The 14,336-nt window shown below is 51.1% G+C and overlaps 2 protein-coding genes across 2 annotated transcripts in view; one reads left to right on the top strand and one right to left on the bottom strand.

The window, feature by feature from the left end:
- The first annotated feature begins 1,698 nt into the window (after positions 1-1,698).
- Positions 1,699-11,091, top strand: LOC128272031 (uncharacterized). Its single transcript, XM_053009742.1, has 5 exons — positions 1,699-2,274; positions 6,823-6,938; positions 9,756-10,560; positions 10,646-10,763; positions 10,842-11,091. Exons 1-5 carry the CDS (start codon positions 2,190-2,192, stop codon positions 10,897-10,899), a joined length of 1,182 nt encoding a protein of 393 aa, XP_052865702.1. The 5' UTR covers positions 1,699-2,189; the 3' UTR covers positions 10,900-11,091.
- Positions 11,092-12,850: 1,759 nt separating this feature from the next.
- LOC128270277 (uncharacterized) overlaps positions 12,851-14,336 on the bottom strand; it is a 30,554-nt gene continuing 29,068 nt past the window's right edge. Inside the window, exon 6 of the mRNA XM_053007679.1 lies at positions 12,851-14,219. Within this exon, the coding sequence (XP_052863639.1) occupies positions 12,851-14,219 (1,369 nt within the window). The remainder of the gene's footprint in view (positions 14,220-14,336) is intronic.

Genomic DNA, 14,336 nt, shown 5'->3' with positions numbered 1-14,336 from the left:
TTTGTTAGCTTTTCACAGTGCCACAGACAAGTTAAAAAGAGAGACAAACTTTATCCGCGGTGCATCGCAGCGAATGCGCGGGCTTCCTCGAAAAATTCCGTTACAAAACTGTGTGCAAAAACCGTCAAAACCTTGACAACCAAAACATAGCAACCGAGAAAGCTTGGGTTGCCAGTTTACCAAATAAACCAATATGCTACGTATGATGCAAAACAAAGTATGCACAAAATAACTTAGAATCTATGTTTCCACTTGCATATCGATCTTGAAAATCCTAAGAAAACTTTTTTTTTATTAAATCTACATTCACTAAGGTCCCTGATGAGATTGTACACGTTTATTTAACAACTTATTTTACGAGAGCATTTGTTTGATTGGCATCTCCCTTCCAGGGGTGTAGTTTAGGTTCGTTGATTCATGAAGACTGCAGCGCCCCCTAGATGTCAGGTTGCTAAGCTCGTTAATTTTTAATAACGCAGCATAAATTTTGGTTCAAAAAACGACGTAGCATAAACCGGAAAAATGTTTGCATACCGTACCGACAAAGGACAGTAGTGGAAAATGAGTTTTTGGCCCCGTCTTAACGGAACGTTGTCTGGTTTCAATTCAATTCTCGGTGCGCTTCAACAGCAACCGGTGCAACATGAAGAACACATAAAATGCGGTGCGGTGCGCATCTTCTCCCTGTCTACCCGTCGAGTTATGTTGGGCAGGTAAGCGACCCTTCGGACGGTTGTATGCGTGCAGTTCCTAATTGAACGCACTTCAGGTAAACCAAATTGTCAAACTGCACCAGACGGTTCGATTTAGTTTGTGTTTTTCTTTTTTTGCCCGGTTCAGACTCGCGCCCTCAATACACACACAGCCACATGAATCGTAGGGCATCGAAGGAAATCCCGAACCGATTCCTATTTCGCTGACCGCCAGCCGATCGCTAACGGATCACCGCAAACGAGCGAGCGAAAAAGAACAACAAAACACAACGGAATACCCGCCGCGCGGTGTGCTGCGTGGCCGCGGCGATGGCTGCTGGTGTGTGTGCGCGGGACCGCTGAGCCGTCACACGGCGCAGGCGGAACCGATTGATCATCATCCATCGGTCGATCGTCGGTGGCCAACAACCGGGCCCATTCGCTACGAAGGTGCCGTCCGTTTTACTCGTGCGTGCCGTGAGTCGAGTCGAGATGCACCACCGTGCATAGGGGACGTGTGGCCCACCGAAGGCACTCTGCGAAGACGTGCTGCGTGGCCGCTGAGGGAGTTGCGAAAAAGAAAAACAAAAATTTGCAGCTGCCGTAAGCCGTCGGTCGCGATATCGCCAGTACCGCCCAGCGTGTGCGGTGGCCTGTGGGGCGGCGAGGTGTTCCGTTTACCTTGGGCGCATTATCGTGCTGTGCGACTTATCATCAGGCGCAGGCCGCGCAGGTTGACGGCGAGAACGCAGAGCGTGACTTCACCGCGCACAGCCCGATCCGCGGTGGCGTAAGAAAATGTCATACGCACCGCGCACGGCCAGTGAGTGAGCCGAAGTCGCCACGAACAGTTCGTTTCCGATCCGACAACGGCGGCCGCGTGCGTGGGTCCGTTCCGTGTTTGCGCTTTCGCGTTGCGCCTCGAGGAAGTGACAGCCGCCCGCCGCCTGGCTGACTGCTATCGTCACGCGAACCACCCAGCCTTTTGGAGCTATACACGGCCCGTAGTGGGAGTAAAGTAACTTCACCCAACCAGCGGGTGGAAAGTGAGCCACGGCCACCGTCAGTTCCCCCGTGCCAGGAAATCGCTGTTGCGGTGGTAGGTTCCGCGAGCCCACAAACCCCAAACGAACGGGTTGCTTTGGCTAACTGCCGAAAAAGTGAAATTTCCGAACCCGTGTGGCCGTGTGTGTTGGTGGCGTAAAACAAACCACGCGAGGAGGCAAAACTATCCACCGCACACGCACACAGCGCGTGGTGGGTGCATGCGAAGTGGACGCGCGGGCCGCGAACGAGTGACAGAAAGCGAAGCGAGTGATAAATAGGCGGGTGCTGTGACACGGAGCACACACGGGCTGCCCTAACAGAGAAACCCTAGCAACCCTCCCCAGGGTTGTTGCGCTGGTCGGTCCAGAGGAACCCCATTAGCCGAAGGCGCCACGAGCGTCTGGACCACATCGTTACAGAGAACGCAGCAAATCATCATCCGCCCCAAACATGCTGAAGAACAAAGCAACCGAGGAGAAGGTCGACACTCTGCTGTCCAAAAGTCAAATACCCATCATTGATCTCGCGCACTGCGGTAAGTTGCCCCGGGCGCTAATGGAACCTCCAGCCTCGATCTCCTGCGCGTGTGTGTGTCGTGGGATATGTCTGACGCTCACCGGTTCAGCATCCGGCCGTGGGACCCGCGAGATGACTTCCGTCTCGCGAGACGATCCATCGGCGCCGCTCGCGCCCGTTGTTGTAGCAGGCCTCGCGGAACGTCATTTGTCGATCGATTAAGAGCGGGTCAGAACCCCGCGGGTATGCAAATTGTAATTCAATTGACCTCCCCGAACTCGCGATGAACGTCGCATCCGATCACGAACGTTCATCGCGGGCCGAAGGCTGAATTCACGTTGGTCAATTCGTTCAACGTGACACAAATGAACAACCGCGGGGACCGCGATCGGGTTCAGCTCGCCGTTTGATGGATGATTTAATTGACCCGCGGCCGCACACAGAGCGTTGCACTGAACGCCGTGGCGGTTATGTAAACCGTCGGCGGTTAATAGGGTGAGCAAACGAAACCACCCGTAAGCCCGACCGTACTTTACATGCCGCTCTGTCATTGTGAATGCTGCGCGTCACCGATGATGCTGGCCACGACCGACCGACCGAGCAGATGAATCATCTGCCGCCGCTAAGGCCTTCGGACAGCCTTACGCCAACGGCGTACGGCGCCACAGTCCCGTGAAATGTCTGCATGGATTTGGCGGCGGTCGAAGGCCAAACCCCCGAAGACGGAGGAAGCAACACTGGCATAAGAGCGCCGCGGTTACGAAAACCGGCCAGCGGGGGACCCCCGGCTGTGGCGGAACCAGGGTTTTTCAGGCTTTCCAGGTCATTGTCACCGCAAACTAGAGGGGCCCGGTTACCAACACGGCGGCGTGGCTTTTGCAACTGCAACTCTCGCGGATGCGCTCGTGATTCGAGATTTGTGCGGCCGGTTCTGACTAATCATTAAATCAACAACAGTGATAAGAACCGTATTTTCGTGTTTCTAGGCCAGCTGTCCTGGCAGCTGTCCCGGATGGGCCCGGGGACAGTGGCCGCTCACGGTTGACCTGCACGCGAACCTGTCCGGCCGAGATAGTTAATTTATTTATAGACAAGGGACGGGAAATACGTACAAAAACAAAAATACTCCATCGCGCGAGCCTTTGTGGCGCTTAAAATAGTTTTTCATTAATCATTCGGCGCCAGCATCGCTACAAGAGCTTTGTGGTCACTCTGCTGGTGGAAGAGAGCGAGACGCAATTCCGACTCCGACTCCGATGGCCAGGTGTATCGTCTTTGTTTGTTGCGTTCCGCCGGAGGCTGTTTGATTATGTGAAGTGTTCAGACCGCCCAGCCGCCCAGAATGACGTGAGAATCAGGCGTCTGATCAAACGATCACGATCGCCCGTCTCAGCTAATGGCGCGTACCCGTGAAAACCATCGGCGATCGGCGTTCTTTGGTTCCGTTCGGCCAAACGCGCGCCTTCGTTCCGGCAGGCGCCGACGTAAGCCTTGGCGTCTAATTTTGAAGGTGCCAAAAGAAAATTGGCACATCCGGCAGGCAGGCGTTTGCTATTTAAATTCGATCCCGTGTTTAGACTAATAATTTTCGTGACCATCCCCTCACATCGGTGGGCCTCCGTTATTTGTTTGTAAAAGATCCAGGGTGTTTGCATAAGGCTCGCGTCAGTCGCCGCTGCGTTCTCGGGCCGCTTCGGAAGGCCCGCCGCGCGACAGACTTCCGCAGCTAGCGCTGTTCCAGTTGATTCTGGTTCACTTTGGTGTTCGATTCAACAAAACCCAAATGGGTAATGCGAGTAACACCTTCTCAACGATCTAATTATGTTTAAAAATAGGCTTCTACGGTCTACATCTTTCAGCGTTAGCTGTGTAATTTATTTTACTCAACATTCATTACATAAAGGAAGCACTTCAAATTATGCATAAATACATCCCGTTATGTTTTGTGCGTCATCGGGTCTGTTTGAAGGACGCTTACGAAGGCTAAATCGGTGGTGGCCCAACGGAGCCTTTTGTCGTTGACCCTCTTTTATGCTCGCCAATAAAGCATGAGTAGTTTCACCGCGGAACTCCTCAAACACATCGACGGTTCCTCAAACTTTCACTTCCCTTTCGATTTCGTTAGTGCATTCGATGCAGGCGGTTGCTAACTTGCGAACGACCAGCTCCGTGCCCTATCGCCCCGCAACCGTGCCACGGATGTCCAACGTATGGACGGTTTCTCGCGCGATTTACACTCCATTTTCATCGGTTTATGATCGTTTCATCCCCCCGGTCATAAATCATTTGTCGCCGCTCTTGCCGCCATTCACGGGAACCCCTTCTTTATAGGGGCGCGCGGAGCAGCCCCACTCGCGTTCCGGATGCACCGTAATCCCGGAGTAGCCTGGCAAAAACATAACGAGCAGCGTTTAGCTATAAATAAATCTTATCGATAATCCCGAAGCACAGATCAGTGGGCCCTGCCGTTTTTTATCAGATTAGCTTGTCCTCCAACAACCGCGGGACCTTATCAACCGCGGGACTTCCTAAAGCCTGCCTCGCAACCTCGCAAAACAAGAGGAGCCACAATAGCAACCCGCAATCTGCGATAAGAATCTAATCCGTTTCGGTGACGATTCCGTCTTACGCACTGTCTTCGGAATCCGTCGTACTGCCGCCGTCCCGGAATGCGGGAGGGATGCGTTGTGACTGGGCCGAATAAACCTAGCGGGGGGGGCAAATAATCCTTCGGATCATTTGGTTTACGCTTCGTGGACACGTCCGTCGGCCAATCAATGGTTCGGGTGTTTTTTTTTCGTTTGATTTTGTTTTTAAATCGCCTTTGCTCCTGGACCGTGGCACAAACTGCCGCGAGCTGCCACATCATGCCGGAGGAGGACCCATCCCGGGTTTGACCTTTGACAGAGTGTACCTCCGGGGGTTAGCGCAGGTCCTCGGTGCTCCTCAGCATCACACCCGCCAACATCGTTCGCTGGAACATGCTGATAAGTGATGTGGCGGCACGTTCAGCGTGCAGCCCACCAGATAACGTCCGTTGGTCCGGACGCTCGCTCCGGACCAATAATGCCGCCACTTTCCTTCTGGCCCACTGGCGGATTCGATGACTTGAAGTGAAAGGAATGCCACGGGTGAGACTTTTTGCACATTTTGTTGACCCCGCACTGTGGGCGCGCTGGTTCGCGTCGTTAGGCATTAATCATCGCACGCCGTTGGCTAACGGTTTTCGAGGAAACCCTATCGACCTATGGCATGACATATGGCCCTGGCGTACCGAAGTCTTATATACGTGCCATAAGAATAATATAATGACCACCACCATAAAACACGACCCAATTTTACTGGGTCGACCAAAAATGTGTGTTTCCCGCTCTTTTTAAAGCTCTCAGCGCAGTGCGGCGTGACTTTTAAAGACTTGGATCCGCAGTCAAATAAAGCAACGTTCTGGAGTACCATTTTCACCCCCCATTTTCATCGCTTCCGGTAATTCCACGTTTTCCTCCTTATCAGCCCCGAATGCGATTTGTAACGCACAGCAGCGATGTTTATGACCCGGCGCGCCGGAAATGGCGAGCGAAGACGGTTGGAATTTTGAATTCCCTCCTGGACACTTTGTGTCCACGCTCCGTTCGACCCACCGCGCTGGGCGGCGATGGGATCACTCAAATCAACATGTCAGCGTGACAATCTGTCCCATTCCGGTGGGTTTTTTTTTCTTCTCGCGGGAAGTGGAAATTAAATTTACTTAACTCGGTCCCATCTCATCGGCGACGGAAGTTTTCTGGAGGATCGATGGCTTGTTTGAGGACGGAAGTTTCTTGCCCCAGCGTGTCCGTTTGGAGTGGTTTGTTGCTGGCGACAGATCGTAAACATTTGATTGAGAACTTTGGGCAGATAGCTTCTTCAATGGTCTTTAGAAGCAAACGGGCAACAAGAAAAAAACGTGAGTTCGTGACAAATCTCTCACCGGATGGCACCGATCGGGTGGAATCATCGACCGCAGCAAACTGGCGGTTGATTGAAATCAAGAAACGGCTTTGAGCGTTAAATACTTTTACTGTCTAAACTTCTCCGGAATCTCCGGAGTGTGCAAATCGATTACTGATATGAGCTGTTGAGCTATTGCCATCATTTGTGGGCTTCATTGATTATTATCTCGTGTTGGACTTCTTCCGAAGTACTTGCCTCAGGTATCGATTTTTATGATGAACTTCGTCCCAACTTTCGATCCGGTTGTTCTACAAAAATGTGACTATTACAATCAATTCTTGGCTTCGATCGTTTTGGGACGAACCGCAATCGTTGTCAGAAAGACAACGCTTATGCAACTGTTTAATTGCAAACAAACGGCCGACTGTTCGTTAGCCCTCGAACAGTTACGTCACAAAGTATTGCAATTAAATCGCGAAAACTACATTGCATGCATTCTTCGAGCCGCCCTTCTAATACCTTCCCGTCGCCAATTCTTCCCGCAAGCGCCTGAGGTGCCTGTCTAATGTTTTGCAACCATTTGTCGTTTCATTTGCTGCTCCTGCTCTGCCCCGCGCGCCCGCGATATGTCTCGCAGGAACGGAGGAATGTCCCATCCGGTCGGTCGTGAATCGTGTCGGCCACCAGCTCCACAAGGCGCTGGTTGAGAAAGGCATCGCGCTGCTGGTCAATCATGGGATCTCGGAAGAGAAGGTAAGTGGCATGCAGCTTCTGGTGTGTGTCGACACGCGAAGGCTGTTATTATTAGATGTTATTCACGGGGGGCCGCGCAGCGATTCTACGTGTTTTGCACATTTCGAAGGTGCTCTGTGGGCCACAAACAACATGTTTTGCCCATCCGATGTCCCTCCGGGCATTATTATTTCGCGGAAAACCACGCCACTTTAAAGTGGAGCTAAGATATTCGCCCTATAAAGATTACCCTGTCAGCTGGAACATTTTTTCATAAATTTTATCTTGCCATTGTGTTTATTGTGCGGCGTATTGTTTGTGTCGCTCCGGTATCTCACAGTGGACTTTGGCGCCTCATCCATGGCGGTTGATGTCACTGCACGTGGATTCTTCGATAAGAGAGACATGTCTGTACCGCCGCTCCCGAAGGAAATCAAACCCTCACCGCGCGCGTCCGGTTTTGATATAAAAAAGACAGTCCCTGTGTTCCAATTAAATTAAATTAATTTCTGGTCCTTTAAACCGACTAAGCGACGGCTTATCTGTTGGCGCTTCTCAGGCGCTGCCGTGACTGCTTCCGGTATCTTAAGCCACCCCCTGTTGCGCATTAGCACACTTGCCTTGTGAGCGTGACGTTCGTAGGTTTTCAATCATCCGAGCGACACCCCTACCAAATCAGGCCAAGACACTCGGTGGTGCCCCCTGAACACAACACGGTACGAGGTGCGAATTCACAGATAAAGATGCAACCCGAAAGTTCGAACTTACTGTGCGTCATCTGCATTAGTCATCCGGTTTCAAGTGTCGCAGCGGGACACTTGTTAGAAAGCAGCAAGAAAATCCTTACGAACCGAAAATCCCCGCCGAAGCCGAGATAAAAAGAGTCGATCATAATTCATCGCCATAACAAGTCAATTCCGCCAAACCCCCGGCCTTCCTGCGCCAGACGTCATGAGGCAAACGGCGGTGAGCCGGTGGAGGTCGACTGTGTCTCAAAAAAAAAGCGGATATGTTTGGATATTGTTTGGCGTTTCTGTTTATGCTCCTCTACCGGTCTAGACGATAAACACAGAGTGGCCATCGTCTGGGCCAGCAGACTAGAAGCAACTTTCGGCGCACGTCAAAGGTTCGTTTCCGGTTCGTTTCTTTCTTCGTCCCGATTTTCCAATGTCCGGGTCGGGCAACTCCGAACTTGCGCTGTGCTTTTCCTTCGGCTTCAATCGCTCAATGTTGGCAGCATGATTGAGGATAATTACCGGGGGCATGGTCATCTAAATGCCATCCAATACTTATTGATTGTATTGAATGTCCCGAGTAAAATTGGTTAATTTTTAAAGTTGTTAAATCCTGAACACTTTAGCAACGACAACAGTTGATTTAAATGTTTTAATGAACATCAATTTAAGTATTATCTGGACACGCCGTGCCTTGTTGCAATCATTAAATTCCGTTGTCTGATTGAAGTCTGTTACCGTCCACGGGAACCCGTTAATGTTATTCTAAAAACCACTCAAAATTAAGCAACGTCACCATCGGCCGTCGATGAATCCCCTGACGATAGTGAAAAGCACGCTTCGAGCGTGCTTCCCATTGCTTTTTGTGGGATTCCGTACAATTTCGGCACCTAACCCTAATGGCGTTGTGGTTTCGAATGTCGATTGAACCCGTCAAAACGAAGTATGGTAACGAAGCTGAGAGATGTAACTGACCAAAACCGACCCGATGACTTGGCAGAATAGTACAGCAAACCACTTAACCTTAGCATCGTTTGTCGCTTCCGAGGCTGCCGACGGAGTTTATTTGCACGTCGCCAGCGCGCCGCACCTGCACCTTAATTTGTTATGATTTTTCCAGTTGTTACCGGCTCGGATCGGTTCACCGTCTGCTGTCTGACGGCGGTTTCTGCGCTCCCCTGGCGATCTCTGCCGCGCTGTTGTTGCGTGAGGTGGAAAATTTTAATTTCACAACATTACCTGCTCATGCCATCCGTGGCACTCGGCCGGCGTTGAATCACACCGCCATTCGTGAGACGCCTCACCGCCAGACGGAAGCGAGACAATTGCTACTGCTGACTTCTCCAACGCGCCCAGCTCCCCGGCCAGCTACTGCCAGCGGGCTGACGTGCAGTGTCTAGGGGTGGCTTTTGATCTTGAACCCACCGGGAGCGGGCGCAAGGGCGCAGAACCAGGTGGTTATTGTTTGGGAAGCGGGCTGTTAACGATGGACCATGCGCTGCGAAGTGCTATTTGTTTGGCATCGACCCCGAGGTGCACCTTTGCGAGCAGACCGATTACCGATGTCCCGCTCCTCGCGGCTGGCGGACAGCCGGTGGGCACGGAACGCCCTCATAGTCGTCGTGCCCCGATGATGGCTGGGACGGACGATGACGAACTAGCACCGCAGGCCGCTTTAGATGACGCCAGTGTCTGCGTGGAGGCAAAGTTTTTTTTTATTATTCGCGAAATTGTAGTTAAATTACTGTCACAAACGACTCCTGTAGCGGGGAAACGTAACAGGTCCACCAGAGCTGCACCCGAGAAGTGTCCTCGGGGCCTGCGGTGCTACTGCTGTGAGTGCCATGGAAACGTGGAGACATTTTACGATCCTGGCGCGTACGGTTGCTAACTTCTGTACCATTCGTTGGGCGGTTCCTGCCGAATGTCCTGCCGGTGTTGTTTTCGAACGAAAGTGTTGTTTCCGCCCCGGTTAGTTCGTTGAACCGTTGCTCTGGAAGGCCAGTTAATTGAGCAAAACAGCTCGGCCTCGGCCGTTGTTTGTTGTTTTTATTCGAACGATAATAAAATGGTTAACTTACTTGCGGGCGCACTTCCTTCACAGATGAAGCATGCGTATGGCCACCTGGACGACTTCTGTAAGCTGTCGGACACCACGAAAGAGACGTACCTGCGGCAGGGCGAAACGAACCACGGTTACATCAAGCCGGGCCAGGAGCGATTCGATGGCAAATCGAAGGACCTGCGCCACACGTACAACATCTGCACCCTGAAGCCGGACGGCGCGCTGCCCGACGAACCGCTGCCCGGCTTCCGGGAACACATGTCCGACCTGGCGACGGACTTCAAGCGCCTATCGGCGCTGCTGCTACAGGCACTGGCCGTCGGGATGGAGCTGCCGTACGGCTACTTCCTGGAGAAGCACCGTCACATACTGGACGGGGAGGGCGAAAACCAGTCCACATTCCGCCTGCTCTACTATCCGCCGCTGATCGAAGACGATAGCAAGAACGAACTGCTGCGGGGCACGTGCAAGTACAGCCAGCAGCGCTGCACCAAGGACGAGATTGATCTTTCGCTGCCCGAAGACTATCGCGCCAAGGTGCGCGAAGAACAGGAAGCGCTAGAAGAGCAAGAGCAAGTGACGCGATGTGGGGCCCATGCCGATTACGGCACGTTTACCCTTCTGGCCCAAGATTCCGAGGGTGGCTTGGAGGTGAAGCTACCCGGCACGGATCGGTGGAAGCGCGTTGGTCACCTGCCCGGAGCCATCCTTATCAACGCCGGCGAGCTGCTGTCGACGTGGACGGGCGAAAAGATCTGCGCGCTCGAGCATCGTGTCATCATCCCGAAGGAGGAAACGATCCGCACCCGTGGCCGCCACTCGTTGGCATTCTTCGTGCATCCTGGTAAGTTCCGTCAGCACGGCGTTGCTGAATAGGGGCAACGAACTCACTGTCTCTCTTCTTTCTCCCCTCTCCGTCTCACTTGCAGACAACTGCATCTCGATTGCGCCGATCGATCTGCCCGCGTCCAGCTCTTCGAATTCACTCGATTCGGAAGAAAAGAAAACTAAGGGCCGCAAAAAATCCTTTAAGACGGCCAAAAACAAGTGAGTGTTTGGAGACAGCTGAGACTAACAAGCTGTCTAACGCGATTTGCTTTAACTTGTTTTTTTGTTTTGTTTTAGAATATACAATGCATATCAGCATGTGCAGAGACGCTTCAAGGAGACCTACGCCTCGTAGTGGCTTTGCCGTCGTAGGGGAACCGATAGTATAATGCGTGGCTACATCGGCCGCCTGCGAAGCCCGCACAACCAGCCAATCACACGCGCTACACCGGCTGCCCGCGTGTTGTATTTATAAGACTTACTTTAGCCACAATTTATTCCACCATATTCATGTCCATCGTGTTGGTGTATTTTTAGACGAAATATTATCAACAATACACAAAACCAAATTTCACGCTTGTGTTTTACTGAAATGCACTTAGTGTCTCCGTATCTTGCTGTGAATTTGACGATGACTTTACCAATGGCACGTATTTACTGAGGTGCAATATTCTAAGTAAGGAAAATCATTGTATGGCCTTTTTGAGTGCCGTTTGCTTCAGAATTCGAACAGCTCACGGTGTCGTAAAACTGCTCTGCGTTTGCCGCTGATTAAGAGTACGCTAACACGATGTTTGGCTGAATAATGAGATACAGGAATTCTGAAGTCAGAACACGTGAGAAATCCAAATTTACATAAGCCTGTTATTCTGCGCAAATCCGTATTGCTAGCTAATCTGAGAAAGTTGATCATAAATCTACTTTGAAAAGTTTTACGGCCCATTTTATTGTTCACATTTTGTGCGCAGGAATGGCGTGAGTGGCCACTGGCTCAAGTATCCATGTTATCTATTGAACACAGTAGATTCCCCCAATAAGCTTTGAAAATGGAACAGTTAACTCGGGTAGTCCTTGGACGTTAAATTTTGAATTTCGAAAAGAATTTGACAGCTGCTCACGGTGAAAAACAAAATATGTCATCTGTCAAAATATTCGCTCTCGTTTATTCGTTTATCGCCAGTCGAGCTCAAACACTGCTGAACTGTTTCATATACTTAAAGTTTTCACAAGGTAATTGGTTAATTCACGCCGAAAATCTTATCCTTTCTGACTTGCGGCACTTATAATACCAAAAGTATCGAATGGTCATCGAGTAAGCCCGAATTGTTCATTCGATATTTCATAAATTCCTGTTTCCCGTAGCAAAACCAGCCGGATCAATAAAGCATCCAACATGGTCCACTGGAGAGCAGCAGGATTAAAGTGAGTTGCCAATCGCCGTAAAGGAAGAATCATTCTGAGATCTTTGTTTTTTCTAGTTACATAAATTACTCCAACATTACGGCACAATTGTTACGCAGAGCTTTGAAACCCGAGAACCGAACCGAAGCCCTTCGTCGGAATGAATCTAGTATCAAGATTACAAAGTGGAAGGATGGAAAATCAGAGCGTAAGTATGGAGTGAAGGCGATAAACCATTTTACTTTGAATGTTGACTATGTTCTCTTCGTTTTACAGCACCAATGGACAAAGGAAACCAAATTCCGACCAAGTAAATAATATTCCTTGTGGGTAACAAAACCAAACATAGCACACGTGCCAGTATTCTGTTGTCAGTATTCTAACCGATTTAACATGTAATAAAAGGAAAACAAGTAACTTGTATTTGTGTTTAGTAAGTTATTCACTCGCATAAAGTTTTAAGAAGTTATTTAGTCAGCACAATAAATCTAAGCCTACTTACCAAGCAGCTCAAATTTCAAAGCCTGTAAATAACTTGTTACGCGAAAGGCATCTTTCTCCGAAGTCTGCCACGATTGAAAGGAGTGCTAATCGAAATCTTCCATAAACGGTAACCATCGCACTCGTGCGGCCACTGGCACGGTGCCGATACAGATGTATTTTGGACAAATTTTACAGAGGTTTAAATCTGCCTCCTCCCACCTGGTATGTGTGTATAAATTGTGTTTCACTGTACAACGGAGAATACTTGGTATCTCTTACAAGGACCACTTTACCGATTGCATACCTAGAACGGCCAGAAAACCTGTTCAACGTTCATAACGTTTTTCCCGCCAACCCTCACCACCGCCGCGGCGCTGTCGCCGCAACGGAGGCGATGAGCCGTGGGTCCGTTCCGATCAAAGCTAAATATCACATTCCCTGGCACCATCGGTCAGCCTACGCTCGCAAATAGTCACCTTTTCTATACTGCATCCATCGCTACCCTCCGTCGGTATTGTTGCTCCAATTATGCACTCGTCTCCGGATCTGTTACCGTGCTCGAAACCTTCATGGCCGGCAGCCGTATCGGGTTGCTCCGTTTCGTCGCTGGCCACGATCATCACCACCGTCGTCGTTGCTGCTATCGTCGTTGCCTGCAGCAGTGAGAATCGTTTATTGTCATTATCCTGATGGCGTGAGTTGCCGCTGTGCAGTTGTTCATTTGGCAAGTCCTCGCCCGGATCCAGATACGATGAAGGCTGCTTTCCTGTGGCATTGGCCTGGCTGCGATCAAAGCTGCTGCTGCGGTTGCGGCGAAGATGCCATTTTGTTCGGTGAGACTGATGACCGTTAAACCTAACCTTATCCTTAATCCTATAGAAACCGTTACTGTTTGGCAGTGCTGTTGATGGCTGCTGTTGATAGGTGTTGGGTATGGTGCTGTGCACGCCACAGCCCTCTTCCGTTTCCTCTTCTTCGGCCGGTGGATCGGCCATCGTCTGTATCGTCGACCGTATCGATATGATGCTAGCGTGTCGGCGCTGCGAGGACCCCTGGGGAGGGCGATGTTGCTGCGAGGGGATGATAACCGGTGGCTGTTGAAACTGGACCGTCGGACGTCGGATGCTGTTAGTGCCGTTAAGACTCCCGCCGCCATCTTCGCGTACGCTTTTCCGCTGCATCGAACCGTGCGTCCCGTGCGAACTACTCAGGTTGGTCGAGCCCGTGTGAAACGTACCGCCACCCTTGCGCGCCCCACTCGAGATGCTGTCCGAGCGGACGATCTTTCCGCAGCCGAGCAGCTGCAGAAATCCGTTCCGGAACTTCGACGACATCAGGTTGTACAGGATCGGATTGATGGCGGAGTTCATGTACAGCATGATGCGGCAGAAGTAGAGCAGGATGTAGAACCGCTCGATGCCGATCGAGACGATCGCCTCACTCGGAACGATTATGATCCACAGTGTGAAGGCGCGAAAGGGCAGCAGGCAGACGAAGAAGCTGACGACGACCGCACCGAGCATGAAGATGACTTGCTTCCGGTACTTGTACACGTTGCCCCGGTTGCCGCTCGATGCGTTCGACATGATGATGCTCGGGTTGTCCATCAGGTTCTTCGCAATGACCGAGTACAGCACGACCAGTATGAAAAGTGGCACGATGAAGAACAGCACGATGCTGCCGACAAAGAACGAAGCCGGCCAGAGGCTGTCCACCGGCGACAGGCAAGCCGTTACCATTTGGCCATCGACGTACTCAACGTACTCATACGACGAGATCATCAAGATGGGACTGTGTGAAGGTGGGAACAACCGCGAGAAAGAAGAACAGAGTTAAGGTCAGGCGAGTCAGGACTCGAGCGGAAAACAGTGGTGCGCTACGCGATGGGTAAAGTTGCTGTGCATGTGG

This window comes from Anopheles cruzii, chromosome 3 (genome assembly GCF_943734635.1).
Source record: "Anopheles cruzii chromosome 3, idAnoCruzAS_RS32_06, whole genome shotgun sequence".
NCBI lineage: Eukaryota > Metazoa > Arthropoda > Insecta > Diptera > Culicidae > Anopheles > Anopheles cruzii.
Note: the sequence above shows the minus strand (reverse complement) of the source record. Positions and strands in the feature narration are given on the sequence as shown.